At 43.3% G+C, this 25,361-nt stretch overlaps 1 protein-coding gene across 13 annotated transcripts in view; it reads right to left on the bottom strand.

The window, feature by feature from the left end:
* The window catches only part of LOC139546821 (dedicator of cytokinesis protein 9-like), a 118,122-nt gene that overhangs the window by 33,350 nt on the left and 59,411 nt on the right, over positions 1-25,361 (bottom strand). For all 13 annotated transcript variants that reach the window (XM_071355652.1, XM_071355647.1, XM_071355650.1 and 10 more), the window contains exons 2-7: positions 22,329-22,445; positions 14,070-14,159; positions 8,471-8,553; positions 7,569-7,638; positions 4,971-5,066; positions 4,544-4,678 (exon numbers count right to left, since the gene is read on the bottom strand). In XM_071355652.1, the coding sequence (XP_071211753.1) occupies positions 4,544-4,678; positions 4,971-5,066; positions 7,569-7,638; positions 8,471-8,553; positions 14,070-14,159; positions 22,329-22,445 (591 nt within the window). The remainder of the gene's footprint in view (positions 1-4,543; positions 4,679-4,970; positions 5,067-7,568; positions 7,639-8,470; positions 8,554-14,069; positions 14,160-22,328; positions 22,446-25,361) is intronic.

Here is a 25,361-nt window from a genome sequence, read left to right as displayed (position 1 = left end):
TCCGCTGTTGTGTAAACAACCTCCCCAAAACATTGCCGGAACATTTCTAAATAAATCATGGACTGAGTTGGCCCACGTGGGAGTTCTGATAAAGCACTGCATTACATTAGGCCATGCTTTAGCCACCATGGTTATTATTGCAATAAGGAGGAGGCTTTCATCCTGTAGAGAGGGAGGAGGATGGTAGGGAGGGTCATTAGCTCAAGACCAGTAAAGTAAACAGTAGATATGGGGGTGTTTGGGATAGGAATCAGAGCGGATTCATCATCACAGGATTAATAACCAGGGTTATTAGAGAGATAGGAGGAAGACATTTTCTATATATTCTCAAAATAACACATTAATATTGAGTAAAAGTTTTATACTTAGAGATATGAGCAGATAATCACTCTACTGAGCCACATTCATTTCTGTAGGTTGTGAATCCATCCTTAACGCAGTGCTATTCAAACCTTTTCAGCGGGGACCCCGTTTTTTGTGCCAGAATTTCTGATGGGCCCATTTTTTGGCTACCCCACTGCAGTTCCCCCACGACTTGACTTTGAATACCACTGTCTTAACTTCACCCTTAAGCAGCAAGGACTCCAACGATGCAAATGAGTGAAATATGCAGGCCTGGTGTTTAGGACAGTGGTGAAAAAAAAACAAAAAAACATTTGTCATACTTGAGTAAAAGTAAAGATATCTTAATAGAAAATGACTCAAGTAAAAGTGAAAGTCACCCAGTAAAATACTACTTGAGTAAACGTCTAAAAGTATTTGATTTTAAATATACTTAAATATCAAAAGTAAATGTAATTGCTAAAATTGACTTAAGTATCAAAAGTAAAAGGATAAATCATTCCACAAACCAGACGGCACAAATGTCTTGTTTTTTAAATGAATGGATAGCCAGGGGCACACTCCAAAACTCATTTACAAACAAAGCATGTGTTTAGTGAGTCCGCCAGCTCAGAGGCAGTAGGGATGACCTGGGATGTTCTCTTGATAAGTGTGTGAATTTGACCATTTTCATGTCCTTCAAAGCATTTGAAATGTAACAAATACTTTTGGTTGTCAGGGAAAATGTATATGGCGTAAAAAGTACTTTTTGGGGGGGGGGGGGGTGTAGTGAAGTAAAAGTTGTCAAATATAAATAGTAAAGTACAGATATCACAAAAAAAAACATAAGTAATACTTTAAAGTATTTTTATTTAAGTAATTTAAACCACTGGTTTAGAACACAAAGCCTTGGTAACTCAACTCCATACATTACGCAGAGGGAGATGAGGATCTTGGAAGCATCCTCTGGTTCTCTCATCATGGAAAGTTTGAGCAGCACTGGGATGGGAAGGATTACGATGGGGGTCTAAGAGAATGGCTGGAGACAGGACACCAGACCTGAGATCTCAGATCACACAGAGCAGGTCCTCCTAGTGAGAGAGGCTCAAGAGGCTCCTTCAGAGAGACGGCCGGCAGGCAGCTGGCCACAGGGCCGTCAGGTGGATAGCCTCAATAAGTTTGTGTGTGCGCGTGTGTATGTATTCTTGTTCATGTGTGATGGCCTATCATAAAAGAGCAGGGCAAAGCATGCTGAACGAGCTTGGGGCCAGAGGGGGAGTATGACGTCACTCCATATGCCAATAATTGCAGAGTTAATCAAGAGCAGATCCCAAGACCAGCTGTTGTGGTTTACAATTAGGAATATTATCTTGCCCATATAATGTGAAACCTCCCCAAAAATCAAACACAGCCCTGTCCAGAGTGGAGTTGATAGCATACATAGACAACTGACAGGAAACAGAATTTACCAAACAACCTTTTTTACGGAGGCAGAGGCACCACCATCTTTGTTTACTTTGTGGAGGGACACATCTGGTTGGCTAAAGTTAGCTAGCTTGACCCGCTTTCGGATACATACGTACGTACTGTACATTAGGGTTGCAAAGGGTCAGAAACTTTCCAGTAAATTTCCAGAATATTTCCGTAAATTTTCCATGGGAAGTTAAGCCATGGAATTTGGGGAATTTTGCTTAAATTTATCAAAAAAGTTAGCTTATAACAGTGAACCTTTTTTGTGGGATACACATAAGGCAATTTTCGGTCTTGTGGCATATTTTGGTTAAACTATCCCCAATTCAATGGAATTGCAACCTTCTGCATGCACAGTGCATTCTTCCATCACATGTGCAGTGCATTCTTCCATCACATGCGCAGTGCATTCTTCCATCACATGCGCAGTGCATTCTTCCATCACATGCGCAGTGCATTCTTCCATCACATGTGCAGTGCATTCTTCCATCACATGTGCAGTGCATTCTTCCATCACATGTGCAGTGCATTCTTCCATCACATGTGCAGTGCATTCTTCCATCACATGTGCAGTGCATTCTTCCATCACATGTGCAGTGCATTCTTCCATCACATGTGCAGTGCATTCTTCCATCACATGTGCAGTGCATTCTTCCATCACATGTGCAGTGCATTCTTCCATCACATGTGCAGTGCATTCTTCCATCACATGTACAGCTGATTCTCAAGATCTTGCACACTAACGAGATGCTATTGAGGCCACACTACTACACTGTCTGAGCCCAGGACTACATGCTTTCTGGTAAGTTTTGATTACAATACTGGGTGGGGTGAATATATTTTATATGGACATACATAATTTTTTGTTTACTAGTAAATAGTAGCCTACAGCAAAGTGTGTTGAAATCATTTCTAACTTGTTTACAATATCTGCTAGTTAGTCTCATCAGCCACCTGGTAGAAGGGACTTTGTGGATCTGAGGCTCTTTACTCTGTTGCCTCCATCATCCTCCAAATCCCACCAAAAAATTGTGACCAAAAGTATGTGGACACCTGCTTGTCAAATATCTCATTCCAAAATCATGGGCATTAAATGGAGTTGGTTCCCCCTTTGCTGCTATAACCGCCTCCACTCTTCTTGGAAGGCTTTCCACTAGATGTTGGAACATTGCTGCGGGGACTTGCTTCCATTCAGCCACAAGAGCATTAGTGAGTTCGGGCACTGATGTTGAGCAATTAGGCTTGGCTTGCAGTTGGCGTTCCAATTCATCCCAAAGGTGTTCAATGGGGTTGAGGTCAAGGCTCTGTGCAGGCCAGTAAAGTTCTCCCACACCGATTTCGACAAACTAATTCTGTATGGCCCTCGCTTTGTGCACGGGGGCATTGTCATGCTGAAACAGGAAAGGCCCTTCCCCAAACAGTTGCCACAAGTTGGAAGCTCAGAATCATCTAGAATGTCATTGTACGCATTAAGATTTCTCTTTACTGGAACTAAGGGGCCAAGTCCGAACCATGAAAAACAGACCCAGACCATTATTCCTCCTCCACCCAACTTTACAGTTGGCACTATGCATTGGGGCAGGTAGCGCTCTCCTGGCATCTGACAAACCCAGATTTGTCCATCAGACGGCCAGATGGTGAAGCGTGATTCATCACTCCAGAGAACGCATTTCCACTGCTCCAGATTCCAATGGCGGGGAGTTTTACACCTCTCCAACCGATGCTTGGCATTGCGCATGGTGATCTTAGGCTTGTGTGCGGCTGCTCTGTCATGGAAACCGATTTTATGATGCTCCCGATGAACAGTTATTGTGCGGACGTTGCTTCCAGAGGCAGTTTGGAACTCGGTAGTGAGTGCTGCAACCAAGGATAGATGATTTTTACGTGCTTCAGCACTCGGCGGTCCCGTTCTGTGAGCTTGTGTGGCCTACCACTTTGCGGCTAAGCCGTTGTCGCTTCTAGACGTTTCCACTTCACAATAACAGCACGTACAGTTGACCGGGGCAGCTCTAGCAGGGCAGAAATTTGACAAAACTGACTTGTTGGAAAGGTGGCATCCTATGCCGGTGCCACGTTGAAAGTCACTGCGCTCTTCAGTAAGGCCATTCTAATTTGAATGTTTGTCTATGGAGATTGCATGGTGGTATGCACAATTTTATACACCTGTCAACAAAAGGTGTGGCTGAAATAGCCACTAATTTGAAGGGGTGTCCACATACTTTTGTATGTATAGTGTACCTCCTTTTAAAGTATCTGATTAATGTCAGCTGAATGCTTGGTAAGTAAAAGCAGGACCTTTCCATCCATTTGTGTGTAGAAGACACTAATGCTTATAGCCCATCTTGGGACTTGGAAATGTGCGCCTGCTAGCTATAGCATGTGGTATTGATTGCTAGCCTGCTGCAAAGTGCATGGTAGTATGTTATCGGCATTCACCTTGTTTCAGCAGCTGAGAGTCAGCAGTAAATTATGACCTTGGAGAAGGAGGGAGTGCGCTCAGGTTTTAGGTGGGGATTGGAGAAGGGTCCCAGCAGTGATACAGACAGACACATTTCCTCATTAGTTCCCTGTTGCTAGCTTTAACTTGTGCCGAGTTTAACTGATCATTATAACATTCTACATGGGTAAATATATTATAGGAAGTAAAAGACTTTGGAAGGGAAGTATGTCTGGCTGGATGACCTATCCAATATAATGTTAGTGTGGTGGTGTAATCAAAGCACAATCCCAGACACAGAGTTTCCTATATTACCTGAACAACTCCCATACAGGAGTCCAGGAAGATGGTTCCTTTGGGTTCTTTGGAGATCTTCTCATCCTTGTAGAAGTTCAGGTTGTAAGAGCCATCACCCAGCTGGGTTAGATGGAAATACCTCCTCTTGAAAGACTAGAAAGTAGAATACAACAATAAAAATATAAATGATTTTATTAGACAACAAGAGGCACGGTTTTGGCACGGATAATTGCAGCAGCATGGTTTGAAGGAAGTCAAGAGCCTAATATTGCAAAACTACTATCAGTTTTTCTGAGAAATGGTATTAATGAAAACCAGGCTCCATCCTTCTGTCACGGGAGACACGAGCACTGACTATTCATCATCACTGCACATCTGGCACACCGTGTAATAATCATTCCTAATAGAGACAGCTAGTGTCATCATTGTCATTAGGATCACTCACCCTCATGGTGACACTGATGGCACTGTTCATGTTGCCTTTGTACAGCCAGCCATGCTTTGTGATCCCACCTTTCTGGGAACCTAGAGAGGCTGTGTCCTGGAAGAGACATGAGCACGGGATCAGACAAACTCAAGACTATATACACACATACACAAACTGTACCACATCAAAACATCACTCTGCCAAAACATTACCAAACTGTCCATTTCAAGAGAGGCCCTTGATCCTGTGGTCGAGATAATGTTACAAAAACAGTATCGGAGACATGGAGAATGAGATGAGAGAATGCTAAGTTTAATGTCGGTCTATCTGACTCCAAACAATCAGCCAGCCACACAACAAACCACCGCTATGAACCCAAATAAACAGCCCCTCTCAATGGCTTCTTCACAGAGGCATGACCATATCATCCCAGTTCTCAGGTACCATAAAACCAGCTAAACCATTGGCACAAAGCAAGTATGACTAGACACATGGCTTCCATCTCTATTCCACGGAGACTTCCAGAGGCGTAATGATCTGTGTAAATAAATCAATTAGGGGGATAGTGAGGGAAGAGGAGCTGCTGCACCAGTGTTTTACCCTTCGCATGGTCTCCTTCAGGTCCTTGCGATCAGATGTCCAGAGTGTTTAAGCCTCCTCTTCGAGAGACTACAGAGGTAAAAGCCATTGTTCCAGATGATTTTGGATATAATTAATGGGTTTTCAAGATGATATGATTCCTATTCCCTCTCTCGTCCAATAAAATGGCTTTACAAAGTGTTGGCAAAGAGCAGAATATTTCCAGTATATCGTCGACTCATATGAGGAGGGTCTGGAAACATTCAGGGCCTGCTTCCACTCATCTTTCACTGACCAGAATACGCCAGTCCCTAGGAGAGCTGAGAAATGACTTGTGTTTGCTTTCAGTGAACCCCAAAGCTCTGTAAATGTTGCCTGGCAACACCCAAACCAACCAGATTAACTAAACTGCAACACAGTGCATAATCATTTCATAAATCAATGACACATGTGACCATAAACATTTTAACTTTGGTCACATAGCCCCAGCCTGTGGCAATGCTATTGTCATTAAACACATGAACAGACTTGGGGCTGAGGTTTCCATGTACTGTATGTGTGTGTGAGGATTTATTTGGGGATTTCAGGAGAAATGGCTCACTTCCTTAGCTATCATCTGCTCGGTGCAGACCTACTTCCCTGCGTGCGACAAACTGAGGAGAGGGGTATGTAGCTGGGACGCTCTTGGCTGCTGTGTGGGAGGTGAGGGACGCTCTTACACAGCTGTGTGGGAGGTGAGGGACGCTCTTACACAGCTGTGTGGGAGGTGAGGGACGCTCTTACACAGCTGTGTGGGAGGTGAGGGACGCTCTTACACAGCTGTGTGGGAGGTGAGGGACGCTCTTACACAGCTGTGTGTGAGGTGAGGGTAAGGGTGAACTGGGAGGGGTCTTGTCATCAGGCAGTCTATCTGATGAAAGGAATGCCCCTTCCTTGTCAGATCTAATGTTCACTGAAAGGTTCACTGGTCAGGCCCTGACCTCTGGTGACCTGGGCTAGTCTCTCGGCTCTAGATTCCATTTGCCTACATCCCAGTTAAGTGAGCGAGGTCACTCAAATCCCTATTAATTTGCTCATGTATGACATGACATAAAGACATAATGAACAGTATGTGACATATGCAAATGTCAACATGATCCTAGCAGTTTAATAGATGGCAGTATAACATCAGTGTCATCAACAGCCTGAGACTGCCTCCGGTCATGCTCCGCAGAGCACCGTCCCTCTGAGGGTTCTGCAGGCATCAGTGATCCAGGCTCTCTTCAGGGTTGGCTTGAAAAAAGGTGACCCCATAGCCTCCCTTGTGTGCACTGACTCGCACAAGCTATTCCAAGGCCAACAAAGACTAATTGAGACTGTTCACAGCACAGATTCAGACATCTCTATGGTTCACAGACCAAAGGTTTCTAGCTAAGAGTTCACAGTTGTATAATCAGGCAGACGCGAAATGTTATAAATTAGCTCACAACAAAGAGAGCCAAACCCATGGGCTGTGAGGAGTCTGGGGGCCATGAACACATGGAGCAGAGAAGAACCCGAGACCATTTGAGAGGCGGCCAGCTAACCAAAGTCCGGCGGCTAATTACACTTTATACTTCACATTAAAATGTGCTATTTAGACCCAATGACGCTTTCATCTCATGCCGGAGACGTTTCACAACTGGGATTGGAACAGGACAGCCAAATCAGTTCCTAATCTGAATTAAATCACTTAATAAGATCTGGTGCTTGTGTTCTAGGAAAGACTGGTTTCTAGTGCGAAAAAACATCAGATACCGTGGCCATTCTGGCAACGTCAAAGCTGCTGGACTGAAAGCGGAGCGCGGAAACCTTGTTTGTCTGTCTGTATGGAGGATTATTTGTTCAGTCCAGGTATTTACAGTAAAGACTTAGAAGACTTAGAAGGAGAAAAGGGTATTGAGGTGATTTGTACATGGAGCAGGTGGTTAAGGTTGAGAGTTGAGGGAATAAGCGGCTTAACTAAATTGTTTGTTATTTGTAACCTTCCACTGAACTGTAGCTAGAACATTCACTTACTTCATCTTTATCGACATCTTCATCCACCTCAAAAACATGGACAGCCAGTTTGTCTGGTCTGGACACTTTGCTGTAAAACACAAGGATGTGAATAAAGTTAAACAATTATTATTTTATCTAATCTCTGAGAGGTCATTCATTGATCTAAGAAATGAAACCCAATGTAATGCGCATGTCCCACTTACATAGGAAGCCTGAACGAATTCACCTCAGGAAAACATTTTTATTTCCCTCCCTGGACACTGAATACTGACCAAAGGTCTGTTGACATCAATGGCAAGTCTCAAGGTCAGTGCAGCTTTGTTTTGTGTGTAAATTCCAGCACAATGACACTGGAAACCATTGCCCTCAGGGCAGAAGGTGGAATTGATGACACTCTTAGAACCGGGGGTGGTTTCCAACCTGACTAAATCCCCACATCTTTGGGAACAACCCAAGTGTGGCTTGAGGAAGTCTCTATTGTTAATGTGGGTTAAATCATAAAACCTGCATTTCCTTGTAGACTATCCATGCCAAAATATCCTGAATGATCAGCAACTAAGGCTGATTGAAGATTACCGACAGAATGACATGGACACGGGTGTGTGCGTCAGTGGGGGCTGGTTGGAGGAGCTATAAGAGGACTGGCTCATTGTAATGGAATGGAGTCAAACATATGGTTTCCGTCCGATTGATGTGTTTGATACTGTTCCATGTTCTCCATTCCAGCCAATTACCATGAGCCTGTCCTCCTATAGCTCCTCCCACCAGCCTCCACTGGTGTGCATGCACTTCAGTGTGAAATCTCTGCACAAAGAGGGTAGCTGTTCTAACTTGCCCAGGAGGAAGTCACAACTTGGTTACACATTACATAACATTGTACCGTCTGTCAAGACACCATACTGACTGAGCAAAGGGTTTACTTTGGAAGTTGCCGAAAGTCCCCGGAGTAGTCCTCGTACTTGTAATTAACGACATGCCAATCAGAATTGTAGGTCTTGATGCACTGAAATAAAAAGAAAGACAATCAATGGTTTACAAGTGTAATCTAAGACAGTTTCAATGTTTAGCCTAAAGAAACAGGAAACAGGCACACAACAACCAAATCAGTGTCGGCCAATAGCATCTTTTCAGATAGCTACAGTGCCTTCAGAATGTATTCCCAACCCTTGACTTTTTCCACATTTTGTTGTGTTACAGAATGAATTTTAAATGGATTAAATATATTTTTTTGTCACTGGCCTACACACAATACCCAATAATGTCAAAGCGGAATTATGTTTTTTGACATTTTTACAAATGAAAAACTGAAATGTCAATAAGGATTCAACCCCTTTGTTATGGCAAGCTTAAATAAGTTCAGGAATAAAAATGTGCTTAACAAGTCACATAATAAGTTGCACGGATTCACTAATAGTGCAATAATAGTGCATAACATTTTTTAATGACCACCTCATCTCTATACCCCACACATTAAATTATCTGTAAGGTCCCTCAGTCGAGCAGTGCATTTCAAACAGATTCAACCACAAAGTCCAGGGAGGTTTTCCAATTCCTCGAAAAGGGCACCTATTGGTAGACATTGAATATTTCTTTGAGCATGGTGAAGTTATTAATTAGACTTTGGATGGCGTATCAATACACCCAGTCACTACAAAGATACAGGCGTTCTTCCTAACTCAGTTGCCGAAGAGGAAGGAAACCGCTCAGGGATTTCACCAAGAGGCCAATGGTGACTTTAAAAAACAGTTACAGAGTTTGATGGCTTTGATAGTAGAAAACTGCAATGTTATCCATCCTCAGTTAATTCACAATACCAACCTAATTGACACAGTGAAAAGAAGGAAGCCTGTACAGAATAAAACATATTCCAAAACATGCATCCTGTTTGCAACAAGGCACTAAAGTAAAATAAATGTGCCAAAGCAATTAACTTTTTGTCCTGAATACAAAGTGTTATATTTGGGGCAAATCCAATACAACACATTACTGAGTACCACTCTCCATATTATCAAGCATAGTGGTGGCTGCATCATGTTATGGGTATGCTTGTAATCGTTAAGGACTGGAGTTTTTCAGGATAAAAAAAAGAATGGAATGAACTAAGCACAAGCACAATCCATTAATTCAACTTTCAGCAGGACAATAACCTAAAACACAAGGCCAAATCTACACTGAAGAAGACAGTGAAAGTGGAGTTACAGTTTTGATTTAAAATCTACTTGAAAATCGATGGCAATACCTCAAAATGGTTGTCTAGCAATGATCAACATCCAATTTGACAGAGCTTAAATAAAAAAATAATAAATAAAAAAATCCAGGTGTGGATACTTCTTAGAATGTACCCAGAAAGACTCACAGCTGTAATCGCTGCCAAAGGTGCTTCTACAAACGATTTACTCAGGAGGTGTGAATACTTACGTAAATTGACATATTTCTGTATTTCATTTTCAATACATTTGTAATGTAAAAAAAACAAAACGTTTTCACTTTGTCATTATAGGGTATTGTGTTTAGATGGGTAGGAAATAAAATCTATTTAATCGGTTTTTAATTCAGGCTGTAACAACAAAATGTGGGGTATGAATAGCTTCTGAAGCAACAGTAACTCCATAAAACATGTTTTGGGTCCTTTATGAAGTCCTTTTTTTAAACGTAGTGGCTTTCTGAAACAGCCCTTATTCTGGGAATCCTTTGCTCCCTATTCAAATCAGATTAGTACATCTGAAGGAAGGAAGGGGAAGAAGAGGGATCAAAGTGAATGCTCGTCTTGAGCAGATAGTTGGTGGAAATTAAAGCCTTCCACAGGATCTGGAACTAAAGAAAAATAGTTCCACAGAGCACTTTCTCATCAGCCTACATCATTACTTGCTGACTTTACACATTTAAAAAGTGTTTGACGGTAACATGAAGAAACACCGACTTACTTTGTCTCATCTCACATCCTAGCTATCCAATTTACAGTAATTATCCTAATTGCTTTGAAGACAAATATTAAGATGGAAATGGTAGAGTTTTTCGGGAGAGTCAAATCCACCAACGAGAAAATAAAATATTTTATGATTAGAGCAGTATGGCATAAATCCTAATTATGACCCAGCAGTTATGCCTGGGCACTTCAGGAGGAATGCTACAGCCCCACACAAAGGATACTTTCTCATTTCCCATCCACACAGTATGACACTTCACCCCAGACTCAAAAGGATCATCAAGTAGGCGTTAGATCAACCCAGTACAAACTGGGAGGGAGTATACTCCTATATCTCTCAGTCTGGGTGAGACACATCTGTTCACTGTTAAAACTTCCAGATTGATATGAACATCCAGAATGGTATTCATGCAGAGAGGCGTGTAGTTTACAAGAAACGGTCTGACAAGGGAGTCCTGAGTTGCGGAAAGTCCATCTGATCAGTGGAGGAATGGAAAAGAGAGAGGGTTGTACTCTGCAGCTGTCCTGCTGATGTCATATTGCACTTGACCAAAAGGAAGTGTTTCTTCATGACTGAAGACAGGACTCCCTAATCTGTGACCCATGACCTGAGGGGTCAGCAGCCGGTTGCCTCTGGTTTGTGTTACAATGGGAGCAGTGTCCATCAAGTGTCCAACTGTCCACATAGGACACAATGACAGTAAACCATTGTGTAGCTCAGGTATACTGTGTGTGGAAGATTGTGTGTTTGAGCAAGATGTTAAAATGTCAGACTGTGTTATTTTTCATTTAACATTTATTTATAAATAAAGTACTGTATGGGAACAGAATGTACAGTAAGGTTGACATCTGATTTTAAGATACATTTGAAACACTTAACGCTACTTGGTTGCAGAAGGCATTTACCAGGCTTGGTACAGGGAGGCACGAGTGTAAACAGTGCTCTGAGAGGATGAAGACCAGGAGGCATTTACCAGGCTTGGTACAGGGAGGCACTAGTGTAAACAGTGCTCTGAGAGGATGAAGACCAGGAGGCATTTACCAGGCTTGGTACAGGGAGGCACTAGTGTAAACAGTGCTCTGAGAGGATGAAGACCAGAAGGCATTTACCAGGCTTGGTACAGGGAGCCACTAGTGTAAACAGTGCTCTGAGAGGATGAAGACCAGGAGGCATTTACCAGGCTTGGTACAGGGAGGCACGAGTGTAAACAGTGCTCTGAGAGGATGAAGACCAGGAGGCATTTACCAGGCTTGGTACAGGGAGGCACTAGTGTAAATAGTGCTCTGAGAGGATGAAGACCAGAAGGTATTTACCAGGCTTGGTACAGGGAGGCACGAGTGTAAACAGTGCTCTGAGAGGATGAAGACCAGGAGGCATTTACCAGGCTTGGTACAGGGAGGCACGAGTGTAAACAGTGCTCTGAGAGGATGAAGACCAGAAGGCATCTACCAGGCTTGGTACAGGGAGGCACTAGTGTAAACAGTGCTCTGAGAGGATGAAGACCAGAAGGTATTTACCAGGCTTGGTACAGGGAGGCACTAGTGTAAACAGTGCTCTGAGAGGATGAAGACCAGGAGGCATTTACCAGGCTTGGTACAGGGAGGCACTAGTGTAAACAGTGCTCTGAGAGGATGAAGACCAGAAGGCATTTACCAGGCTTGGTACAGGGAGGCACGAGTGTAAACAGTGCTCTGAGAGGATGAAGACCAGGAGGCATTTACCAGGCTTGGTACAGGGAGGCACGAGTGTAAACAGTGCTCTGAGAGGATGAAGACCAGAAGGCATTTACCAGGCTTGGTACAGGGAGGCACTAGTGTAAACAGTGCTCTGAGAGGATGAAGACCAGGAGGCATTTACCAGGCTTGGTACAGGGAGGCACTAGTGTAAACAGTGCTCTGAGAGGATGAAGACCAGGAGGCATTTACCAGGCTTGGTACAGGGAGGCACTAGTGTAAATAGTGCTCTGAGAGGATGAAGACCAGAAGGTATTTACCAGGCTTGGTACAGGGAGGCACGAGTGTAAACAGTGCTCTGAGAGGATGAAGACCAGGAGGCATTTACCAGGCTTGGTACAGGGAGGCACGAGTGTAAACAGTGCTCTGAGAGGATGAAGACCAGGAGGCATTTACCAGGCTTGGTACAGGGAGGCACTAGTGTAAACAGTGCTCTGAGAGGATGAAGACCAGAAGGCATTTACCAGGCTTGGTACAGGGAGGCACTAGTGTAAACAGTGCTCTGAGAGGATGAAGACCAGGAGGCATTTACCAGGCTTGGTACAGGGAGGCACTAGTGTAAACAGTGCTCTGAGAGGATGAAGACCAGGAGGCATTTACCAGGCTTGGTACAGGGAGGCACGAGTGTAAACAGTGCTCTGAGAGGATGAAGACCAGAAGGTATTTACCAGGCTTGGTACAGGGAGGCACGAGTGTAAACAGTGCTCTGAGAGGATGAAGACCAGGAGGCATTTACCAGGCTTGGTACAGGGAGGCACGAGTGTAAACAGTGCTCTGAGAGGATGAAGACCAGAAGGCATTTACCAGGCTTGGTACAGGGAGGCACTAGTGTAAATAGTGCTCTGAGAGGATGAAGACCAGAAGGTATTTACCAGGCTTGGTACAGGGAGGCACGAGTGTAAACAGTGCTCTGAGAGGATGAAGACCAGGAGGCATTTACCAGGCTTGGTACAGGGAGGCACTAGTGTAAACAGTGCTCTGAGAGGATGAAGACCAGAAGGCATTTACCAGGCTTGGTACAGGGAGGCACGAGTGTAAACAGTGCTCTGAGAGGATGAAGACCAGGAGGCATTTACCAGGCTTGGTACAGGGAGGCACTAGTGTAAACAGTGCTCTGAGAGGATGAAGACCAGGAGGCATTTACCAGGCTTGGTACAGGGAGGCACTAGTGTAAACAGTGCTCTGAGAGGATGAAGACCAGAAGGCATTTACCAGGCTTGGTACAGGGAGGCACTAGTGTAAACAGTGCTCTGAGAGGATGAAGACCAGAAGGCATTTACCAGGTTTGGTACAGGGAGGCACTAGTGTAAACAGTGCTCTGAGAGGATGAAGACCAGAAGTCGGAGAAGAACCATCCATTTACTTTGGAACTGGATTGCTCTTATCAGTTTTTTGGTCTCCTGGCCTGAATAGATGTTATTGAAGAGAATGAAAATACTCCTGTTGACTGGATGGCTTCCAGTAACGGCCCATAATTCCTACTCCTGCCTGTCCTGAACAATAAAACACCATTGTGTCACAAAGTATGTGCTAGGTGAAATGGAAGTTCAGTTTGGCTGGACACATTCTATAAACAATGGGGAAATCAGAGACACTAAAAGTGTGTGCAGTCCAGTGTGTTTCCATATCTATTGATCTTGTGCAGGCTGCCATATACATCAATGCCAGGTCAGAAGCTGGCTGAAGACTGACACTAATGTCTGTATTTATGGTAACTGTATTTATGGTTATATATGGCTATAGGGTACACTAGCAAGTAATGGCACATCATAATGCCAACATCCAACTGTCAATAAAACCACTGCTCTCTCTGCACAAAGGTTTATTCCTGCAGGGTTATTGCACTTGTGGGTTCTTACCTCTTGGACAAACAGACTCTGCGCCTCCTTCACGGCGTTCTCAGGCACTGTGGGGTAGAGAGTTCTTCCTTGGCGTCTCTGAGTCGCAATCTGTGGATGGAAAACAGTTTTATTTAGCTAATTAAATCAAGTACAAGGTCTGACTAGATTATGACACTGGATGAGTGATGCTCTGAAAATGAACTTAAAACCATAAATCACCACAGATTTTTTTTTAAATGAAAGTATACAAGATATCCTTTGGGAATGACACAACACAGGACTGCTAACATCATATTTTCTCAGTACTACAGTATGTGGTCTCAGCTGGACATGATTTCCCTGAACACTCCTACAAATATTACTCCATGCCAGAGAAAAGTCTCAGGTCTGTGGGGGTTTCGGGAGGGTAGAGAGGGAGGCAGCGTCAGGATGTGATGCTACGCTACATTGTTGACCTCTAGGCTGGGCCAGGGAACCATGGACAGACACACCCAGGGCCTTAGCCTGGCTCTCAGCCACCCAGCCCAGCCATGGGGCTCCCTCCATGAGGAGCTGGACACTGTCTCAAAACCACCTCCTTCTGCACCCTCTTTAATGGCCATGTCCTTCACTCTGCAGGCTTATGGTGGTTGTTTAGTGATGGGAGGGGGAAATACACCACAAACACCCCTAGTGGTATCGACAGTATCAACTTAATACCACTAGAATAACCTGGAACTCAGTGTTTTCAGTATCCTATGTCAATCCTCACAGAAAGTCTATCCACACATTCAACCTAATTTCCCATTCACAAGGCCTCTAACGGTTTAACCCACTCTTAAAACTACACAGAACTAATTCAGTATCACTTTATTTTCAGAAAGACCGTCTTTAACTAAGACCGATACAATTCAATTTTATGAATCAATTACTCTATATGTGGGACTAATTTTAGATAGGAGTAATGTTGATATGTCGGCAGATTTATGAAAGGAAAATATTGCTGGAGCTCCCTTCTGTTGTTCTTCATTCTTAATAGGACATTTAAATCCCAGTTAGGAGCGTAACCTAGTTTTGAGCTCCCCTTTGAGACCGGTTTGACATATCTCACTTAAATGGAGATTCCCCTTGATAATAAACTAAAAGAGAGTGTTTTGTAATCCTATCTTCTCTAGCATGTTAACCCATGGTGATTCCTTTAGCAGAAACCTTTCAACTTTACATCTTTAAAGTAAGGGAAACAGAAAATAAACACTAGGGGCCACAGCAGATTACAGTTACCCCACATGAGTGATAGAGAAACAAACTACAGCAAAAACACCAGAGAAGAATAACAAACCTCAACCTTCCCCACTTAACTCATATCATGCTAAAGCCAAACTGGACACAGTTCAAAGGTGAACCATGACAGAAATGTGACTGTGGTACCTGACTTACAGTAAAGAATAGTTCAAGGTCAAGGCAATGGGGCAGGAGTAAGGTAAGCAATTCAATATAGCAGTAAATCCCCTGTTCATGCAGCTTTTCCTGAGCAACCTAACCAATAGGCCTGCTTTAGTCATTATCTCTAGCTTTCAGCAGACACATAGCCAGGATTTTTCCAGCATGCAGAGCAAAGCAGCTCTCCAATTAATCTTAAATTGAGTCACAGACTGTGAAATGAAAAGCAGAATCAGGTTAGTACAGACGTCATTTTTCTACTCCCTATGCCCAAACAAAGGATGGAGAATAGAAATTCTAAATCATAGACCAAACCTCACCACCCCAAGGTTAATCATTGTACAATGATACAAAACAGCACCACAAAAGAAAGAGAAAAGTTCTATCTCAAATGCTCTGCAGAAATGACTCCCTTGGGAATCAAAGGGATATTATTATGCACTCCACAGGCTTGGTTATAGAGCCTAGAGGTCCATTTGGGTACCTAGCCTAAAGGCAGTGGGGGAATAGGGCTCCAGGTTAGAGTCAGGGCATTTCAAAGGGAACTCTGGAGGTGAACAGGTAACTTATCGTTAAAAATACAGTGGCTGTTACAGTAGAGGTTTATTGATAATCAATACAATGAGACTGGTTGATGTGACGAGTTGGCTAACACTGAGCATTTCTTATTTAACCTTTATTTAACCAGGAAGAACTCATTGAGATTTGAAATCTCTTTTTCAAGAGCATCCTGGCCAAGATAGGCAGCACCAAGTCATTACACAATTACAGACAGACATGAAAAACTACAGGTAATCTAGTAAAAGAAATAGAATAGCCTTCTCTCTGAGACTGCCTGGTGTTAGTGCAGCCTAGCCCTGCGCTCCATTCCAGGAATACAATGCAGAGGTCCTATTTGTGAACCTGAGTTCTCTCCTCCATTTCCTCTCTCTAGCCCAGGTTTCCTGCTGGGAGATGACAATCTCACCATAATCTAAGCAGCAGAAACAAACAGGCTTGTAAGCCAGACGAGTCCAGAGGGATTCATGAAGTGGACCAGAAGAAGCACTGGGGATATGAGTCTCTATGGAGCACTAAGGTTGTCACGATACCAGTATCGCGGTACTCAGAGAGAAACAAAACATGTAGTGTCCTCAATTTCCTGAGGAAAACCCTGCTAATTTTGGAAACAAACAGCCTTATGTTGTGATCCAGAATCCCATTTCTCTTTTCCAAGCTACTGCACACAATATTGTACATACAGTAGGTTTTTAAAGGACCAAAGAGTTCAGTCTGCTTTTGCGTTTGCCTTTTTGCCAATGCTCATGCTATCATAGTATCACGATACTGGTGACAACCCCATGGAGCACAGTGGAGATCTTTAGTGAAAAGACTAGCATGAGATACAGGACAATTCCAAAGTGGCGCTGAGAATTAGATTTTTCCCTTAAAATGTATGCCAAACATAAACCATTGATTTCAAAGTTGAACAAACCATACTCTTTTACAAACTCTATGCACAAGAAATACTTTTAACAATTTACATTAAACATTTTTACAAAAACACATTTACTGGAAGAACTGTGCAGATGCAATGTTTGGCAACAGAATTTTGATAAAATCTGTTTTTTATGTGACCACGTTTTCCAAATATGTGTTACATATCTGCTCTAAATTAAGATTCAAAGATGTCTGCAGAAAGAATGGGTTGTCAGCTATGACATGGCACCTTTAGTTCGAAAAAATCTATTTGTGTTATTGAACAGTAAGTGAACTGGTCCGGTCCGGACCAAATCTGAACCAATCATGGACGTCTATGTATGGGTCAAATTAAGGTCGGTCCAGATGTCTATGGATGTTGAAATCAAGGCCAGGGCGGACTGACCAAATTTCAGCGTCTGCGGATGTCCGATGTTGCTCGATGCTCAACGCGTGAGGTTGCTGTATACAGTAAATGGAAAGAGAGGGGGCACTTGGGTAGAGGTGACATTAATATTAAATATGAGAGAGAGCGAAGAGCGAAAGAGAGAGAGAGTCCAGACCTTTTACGCTCTTGCTTTGACCACCAGACGACAGAAAGAGGAAAAACAGTCCGCGGAACATAACAGTATGCCAGCGGAAGGGAGGACAGTAGCATGTGGTTTGTGACTATGACTTCTCATTGTAGTCAATTCAAATTGTACTTAATATAATATTCTTCTAAAAATTACCATTAGACTTCTCCCCATCTCATGTTTCCCTCACAACTTCGACTCTTTGAATCCTGAAACTTGAAGGTATACGTAGATTTTATTAAAACCACCCTGCCAAGCTGAAGTCGTTCAAATAGGGAGAAATAGGAAGAGGAAAATGCCTTGCCATTCCTGGGAGTAAATCCAGTGACAGTTTAGAGCTCTTCCTGATCCGCAGGCTTTATGACCAGCGTACATCTCAAGTTTAAGCAGGGAGGGAGGGTTCCTTCCCATTCCCTTCCTCTCCCTTTCCCAGTAATCCCAGACAAATTCCCTAAGAAGACACGTTGACAAAACGTGCTTGGCTCTCCTAATGCCGAGCGCCGTCTGATCAAATCCAGATGAGGTAATGTAAACACCATCTCACAATTTATTTTCCTAAACAGTTAAGTCCCTGTTCTCTCTGAGATATAATTTGATAACAACCTCCAATGAGAGGCCTTGGATCCAGAGGGGGGGGAGAGAGGACATGAGAAACCTGACAGCGGTTCCTGAGCTGAGGCGGTGTCTGCCAACAAAATGATTTACACACCAGCAGAAAACAGCCCACAGACTAGCAGTGTGGTCAGATGAGCTCTGCCGGGTCTGGACTGGATTTATAGGCTGCTATCACTACACAGTCAGAGTCTGGGAGTTTAATAGCATCAGAAACCTCCCTTCTCTGCCTATAACACTGAATACACACAATCGAAAGGTCTTGACATACAACCGGATAAAACCACTTGTGTAAGGAAGATCTCAGAGAGCCATGCGACCTAAACAGATGTGGGGCTCAGTCTTCCCAATCTGTTTTCTTCTTCCAGGATCATCACCTGTCGCTCCCCTCACAACGCACCGCTTGTAGTGTATGCAGTACTCGTATGTCAGAGGGTTACTCCGGAGCACCATGAGAGCACAGCAGACACGGCTGGTCAAGGCCGTGTCACCAAGTTGAGTGGTCCAGCTGTCTGGCCTTCACATACACCCAGCCGGCCCCTGCCCCCCGCCTCCGTTCCCTGTCCAGCTCTCACACCACAATGCTCCCTTTCCCTCACAGCTTTTTGCAAATGCAATACAGTTTTGTTTTTTACTGGGTTGATCGCGAAGCATCAAAGACAGGCCAGGAGGTTCTCTCAAAAAGAGCGAGGTCACGATTGCAGTGTAACGTAGTAAACGTAATGAGGAGTTGGATAGCTTGTGAGCCAATAAGTAAGCCCAGTGAGCATTCTTATTTTCTGGCAATACAGCCATAAGACAAAAACATTTTTACACGCTGAATAAATCTAGGAAATCAAACCCTTCTTTAAAATGGTTGATTCTCCAACATATATATATATTCTAATGAAAGATGTAAAAACCATTATGGCTCGTGAAACAAAGGAACCTCTCAGTAGACGAGAGAAAAAGACAAAAAAATCCCTCTTCTGAAAAATATCAGTTGGATCGTGAGACAGAGGAAGGGTCAAATTTTGCGGATACAAAAGGGTCCATCTTGCCACTGTTAAGAGCATCTTCCTAAGTGTTCTCACTTCCTGAAGGGCTTCTGCCAGGCCAGATTCCCATTTCATAGTTTCCACACCGGGCGTCACGTGTTGTGTAGCGATGGAATGTTTGAGAGGGTGACAGGGGCTACGTCCTACTGAACGAGGATAGAGATAACCCTTACACTATCACAACAGCAGAGGCAGAATGAGCCAATAAAACATATGACCCCTGAACTTTACAGCATGAATGGATGTAAACAGAAGAAAAGCCTCTGTGGAGGACCTCGCCCTACAATCAACATGGGCCTGGCTGGGCCGCACTGAAATATCATGAAATCACAACAAACATAACAACCATAACATGCATGTGGGAGGCAGAGACGACTGATGTCGATAGATGAACAATGAATAGATCATGGAAATTATTGACATGGTACAATGGTATGGAAACTATAAAGATCTTATCAACACTTGACAGATCATTTACCTCACTAACTATTCTGGAGCATTATCCAGTAGCAAACTCCTCAGATGGGATTCTATTTTAGCCTGGACCCAGATCAGGTTGTGCTCCATTTCTGTCCTTGTCAAGCCAAACATAGTTTGTTACAATGATTTGGCTAATTCTATTCTAGGGTGATTCCTCACGAAACTAGAACAAAACAGGACCAGGATTTTGATTTTGTTCACGAAATGCACGAAATGTCATCGATAGAAAGGATCTTTTGGAGAAAGGATTGTTGACATATATTAGACATTTGTATCTTAAAGCACAAGTGAGAAATAATTAATTGAAGTTGGAACATTTTAGTCGTACCCAGGCCTCCTTTAAGACAACAAAATGATTCATCTGTATTTTTTTAAAATTTTTTTACCTTTATTTATCCAGACGAGTCAATTAAGAACAAATTCTTATTTACAATGACGGCCTGGTGCATCAAGGGAAATATTTATGTAATAAAGCTTTACCACTTGCCCTGTAATATAAGTCCAATTTTCTAACATTAATATGCGAATATTGAAAAAAATAAACATTCATATTTTTTGTTGAACATAATATACAGTGCATTCTTAAAGTATTCTGGCCCATTAACTTTTTCCACATTTTGTTATCTTACAGCCTTATTCTAAAATGGATAAAATAAAATAAAATCCTCATCTATCTACACACAATAGCCCATAATGAAAAAGTAAAAACATTTACATAAGTATTCAGATCCTTTGCTATGAGACTAGAAATTGAGCTCCAATGATCATCCTTGAGATGTTTCTACAACTTGATTGGAGTCCACCTGTGGTAAATTCAATTGATTTGACATGATTTGGAAAGGCACACGCCTGTCTATATAAGGACTCACAGTTGACAGTGCATGTCAGAGCAAAAACCAAACCATGAGGTTGAAGGAATTCTCTGTAGAGCTCCGAGACAGAGTTGTGTTGAGGTACAGATCTGGGGAAGGGTACCAAAAAAATATCTGCAGCATTGAAGGTCACCAAGAACACAGTGGCCTCCATCATTCTTAAATGGAAGAAGTTTGGAACCACCAAGACTCTTCTTAGAGGTGGCCGCCCGGCAAACCTGAGCAATCAGGGGAGAAGGGCCTTGGTCAGGGATGTGACCAAGAACCCGATGGTCACTGACAGAGCTCCAGAGTTCCTCTATGGAAAATGGGAAAAACCTTCCAGATGGACACCCATCTCTGCAGTGGCCAGACTGAAGCCACTCCTCAGTTAAAAGGCACATGACAGCCCGCTTGGAGTTTGGCAAAAGGCACCAAAAGAACTCAGACCATGAAAAACAAGACTCTCTGGTCTGATGAAACCAAGACTGAACTCTTTGACCTGAATGCCAAACGTCATGTCTGAAGGAAACCTGGCACTATGCCTACGGTGAAGAATGGTGGTGGCAGCATCATGCTGTGGGGATGTTTTTCAGCGGCAGGGACTGGGAGGCTAGTCAGGATCGAGGGAAAGATGAACAGAGCAAAGTACATAGAGATACTTGATGAAAACCTGCTCCAGAGTGCTCAGGACCTCAGACTCGGGCGAAGGTTTACCTTCCAACAGGACAATGACTAAGCACACAGCCAAGACAACGCAGGAGTCAAGTCTTTGAATGTCCTTGAGAGGCCCGGCCAGAGGCCGGACTTGAACCCGATCTAACATCTCTGGAGAGACCTGAAAATAGTTTTGCAGCGACACTCCCCATCCAACCTGACAGAGCTTGAGAAGATCTGCAGAGAATGGGAGAAACTCCCCAAATACAGGTGTGCCAAGCTTGTAGCATCATACCCAAGAAGACCCAAGGCTGTAATCGCTGCCAAAGGCGCTTCAACAAAGTACTAAGTAAAGGGTCTGAATACTTACGTAAATGTAATCAGTTTATTATTTTGAATAGATTTGCAAACATTTATAAAAACCTGTTTTTGCTTTGTCATTATGGGGTATTGTGTGTAGATTGATATAATCCATTTCAGAATAAGGCTGTAACGTAACGCGTAAAAAATCAAGGGGTCGGAATATTTTTCAAATGCACTGTCCACTACAGGCATATCAAAGTTCCAGAGTAGGTGGGCTCTCTGCTAGTTTTAAAGTTATGGTGTATTTTACAGAGAAATTGGCATAGTAGGCAATCACAGCCCTCCTTTTACTTGTATCATTGGACATCCTGCAAATTCTCAGCAGAGGATGGCCAAATTGAATCCAATCACACAATCATGCTTACAAAAATGTATTATAACTCTAAAAGTAGCAGAGATCCCACTCTGGAACTTTGGGTATATTATGTTCAACAAGATCTTGAAAAATGTATGTATGTTTATATTTTTTTATATTCATAATTTAATGTAAAAATGTTTTATTGAAATCAAGATACTACAGAGCAAGAGGTAAAGCTTCATATGACACCAATTGTTGCTTTGTGACACCTACAGATGAAACATTATCGTGTCTTGAAGGAGGCCTAGGTAGGCCAAAATGTCAAATGGTCCAACCTCAATTATTTATTTCTCAATTATGCTTTAACATACAAATGTCAAATATATGTCAACAATCAATTGTCAAAAAACAATTGATTATGAAAACCCTTTTTTGTAGTTTCGTGAGGAATCACCCTCTACCTGAAAATATAATTCAGTGGTCTGTGAGCCTATCAGTGACAGGTCAGAAGATCAGAGGTCACTCACCTGGAAGTCCTCCAGGGGGAACTGCAGCATGTCCCGGAGGACATCACTGAGGATCTGGGTCTTCCTCTGGACCAGCACACTCTCATAGTCCAGCGGCTCAATCACCTTGGGCTTCACCTGGGGAACAAACAACAAAACGTGCTCTGTTAATATACAGGTATTTATTCAGACACAACTAAGACAGAACAATGTCATCATCCTCACCAGGGAAGTGTAATTTGGGAAATCAAGAAGACAGGCAAAGTGCCGTGAAGTACATTATAAGGCAAGGGAAAACACCATAGCTGTCTGAATATCTAGTCAGTCGGAGGATTTAAGTCACCCCATAGACTATTTAAAGCATCCCTTCTAAATCGAAAGTCTCTCTCTCAAACCCAAGGAGCACTAAAAGTGGAAACTATTGTGCATGTGGAAAGTGGGCTCATTTCCCCTAGGTATGGGGGAAATGTGGAGTAAGTGATGCCAGTGTAGTGCTCTCCAAGGCCTCAACGGCCTGATTTGACAGAGCACAGCATCTCAATGCACCACAGATGTTATAACATCACTTTGCCATAGCGGAGTAGGATTTCCTCACTCTGAGGCATACATTAGGTAGACCTATCAATTTTAAAACGCTGGTCTGGTGTTGACCAGAGGACTGCTATGAAAAAGGTGGATATCTTTGTTTTAAGGAGGAAACTCTCAGATCTAACGCACAACATAAAACATGGCTGAGTCAGATTGTTGATTTCAGCTCAGAAGTGACAGCGGGCCCTGGTCAAAAGTAGTCTACTGTGGGACGCAGTCAATATCGTAAGTTGTGCTCAGAGAATCTGTAGCTGGCTGGGCCCTGTCCTCACACATGCTATCTGTCAGTCCAACCATGACGGTCCTATGAGAGCTCCAGCCTGCAGCTTCCCACATAGAATACATCCGCCTAGCCTAGCTCACAGATGGAAGGATCATTATGACTTCACCTCACTGACAGCTAACACACAGCTCTGTCCCGTCACCGAGGAGCTATAACGCAACACCACAAGTAGGAGCATTGTTACCTTACGTACACAGAATGTCGTGATCTCAAATATGAATCTTTGGACGTCCCCTTCCAACCCATCTGGCTTTATGATTGATATGATTACAGTTAGCTAAAATATCGGAACGCTGTATAAATCGACTTTCAGGTATTTTGAAAACAGCCTTGTTGTTCATGTCAACATAATGCCTTGCGCAGATAGGAATGTTGATTTCATTCCAGAGGAAACGAATTGTAGCCTTTTCGTCTCACGTAACGTCTTCTGCTTGGACAAGTTGTACCACAACAGGCAGTTGAATAACTACATAAGCTACAAACCACATCCATTAGTTCCAATGAAAAAGGTCCACTGAACTATCTGAATAACCGAAAACAGAGGTGACATATGATTCTGTTGAATTCGTGGTAGGCTACATCACGGTAGTGTATACGACACAAGTCAGATCTCCCCTCATCAAGCAGTAAGAACACAGTGGCCATAGAGACACAGAACACTTGCGATGCCCATGCCTCAACGCTCTCACCAGCTCCACTACAACTCTGAAGCCTGTGGTGTTGATCTCAGAGAGATAGTGAGGTGTGAAGCGTGTTACAAGCCAGGGGTTGAGCTCCAGTACAGTTTGCTTGTTGCGTCGACATCTGGGCCTGATAATACGAAGTATGATCTCAGAGGGAGAGTCTTGGAAATGGACCAGTTTTAAGACGCGTTTCTAGCGGCCATGCTAATAACACAGCCAGCACCTATCAACGTTGACTGGTGAGATCCGTGTTCGTGTCCCTCTCACAGTCACAGTCCAGAGGATCAGTGGAAGACAGTGAGGAGGAGGGTTCCTTCCTGGCTGCTACCAGCCTGTGAGGGATCATCAGACATTCTCCAGTTCGGAGGAGCGACGACGGCTTACGCACGCATGAACACACACCTACCCCCGAAGAACATGTCATGCACACAAAAGTGCCCAAACATACCTGCAGAGAGGTGTCACACGAAAGGCATGCACGCACACACACACACTCACGCTCTGACACACTGAGACAAGGGGAGGAATGACGTCGGAAGTCACGCTCTGCACTCAAGCAGACAGGCCAGGTGAGTCAGGATATTACAGATGAACAGCTCAGCGTGATTACAGACTAACAGGAGATAACAGTCCGACAGAATACCGGTGTGTGTGTTCATTCTGTCAGCTGATAACTCCACATCGTTATGATCACAGAGCAGAGTCGCTGATTTGTGTAGGGCCCCACACCTACAGTACACACAGGTAACCCGTCAGAGACAGCTACTGTAAAGCTATATAACATCACAGAGCTACCTCTCCTGAACCCAGGTATTAACCTGTTCATCGCCTGCTGCATTCTTTGAGACCCAAACCCGCCTGTAAGTCAGTGACTGTTCATTGAATATGACAGTTATGTTCACTGTACATGGGTACACTATTAGCCCAAAAGGAGACAATACTGTTGGAACCTCATTACAGGGATTTTCCCACACACCCTCTGGGTAGGACACACCTGGGGGGGTCAGGTGACTGCTGCCTGATTTTACAACAATAAGTCAACCATCAGCCTACAGTCGCTAACAATACTCTACACACTAGGAATAAAAATACACAAAAAGCTTGTTGCGTTCAGTACATGGATTTGAAGACAACTAGTACACACGTGTCCTACTTTATCAATATCGGAACTACTGTAACGATATCACTTTACCACCCCACAAGTCCTCATCCAACATGAAAATCATTGTATTCTGAAAGTTCAGACCCCTTCCCTTTTTCCACATTTTGTTACGTTACAGCCTTATTCTGAAATGGATTCAAATGTTTTCCTCATCAATCTAGACACAATACTTCATAATGACAAAGCAAAAGCAGGTTTTTAGAAATGTTTGCAAATGTACTTAAAAAAACTATTTAAATGAAATATCTTATTTACATAAGGTTTCAGACCCTTTGTTATGAGACTCGAAATTGAGCTCAGGTGCCTCCTGTTTCCATTGATCATCCTTGGGAGAGGTT

The sequence above is a fragment of the Salvelinus alpinus genome, chromosome 20 (genome assembly GCF_045679555.1).
Source record: "Salvelinus alpinus chromosome 20, SLU_Salpinus.1, whole genome shotgun sequence".
NCBI classification, from domain to species: domain Eukaryota; kingdom Metazoa; phylum Chordata; class Actinopteri; order Salmoniformes; family Salmonidae; genus Salvelinus; species Salvelinus alpinus.
The sequence above is the reverse complement of the archived record's forward strand: the minus strand, read 5'-3'. Positions and strand labels throughout refer to the sequence as shown.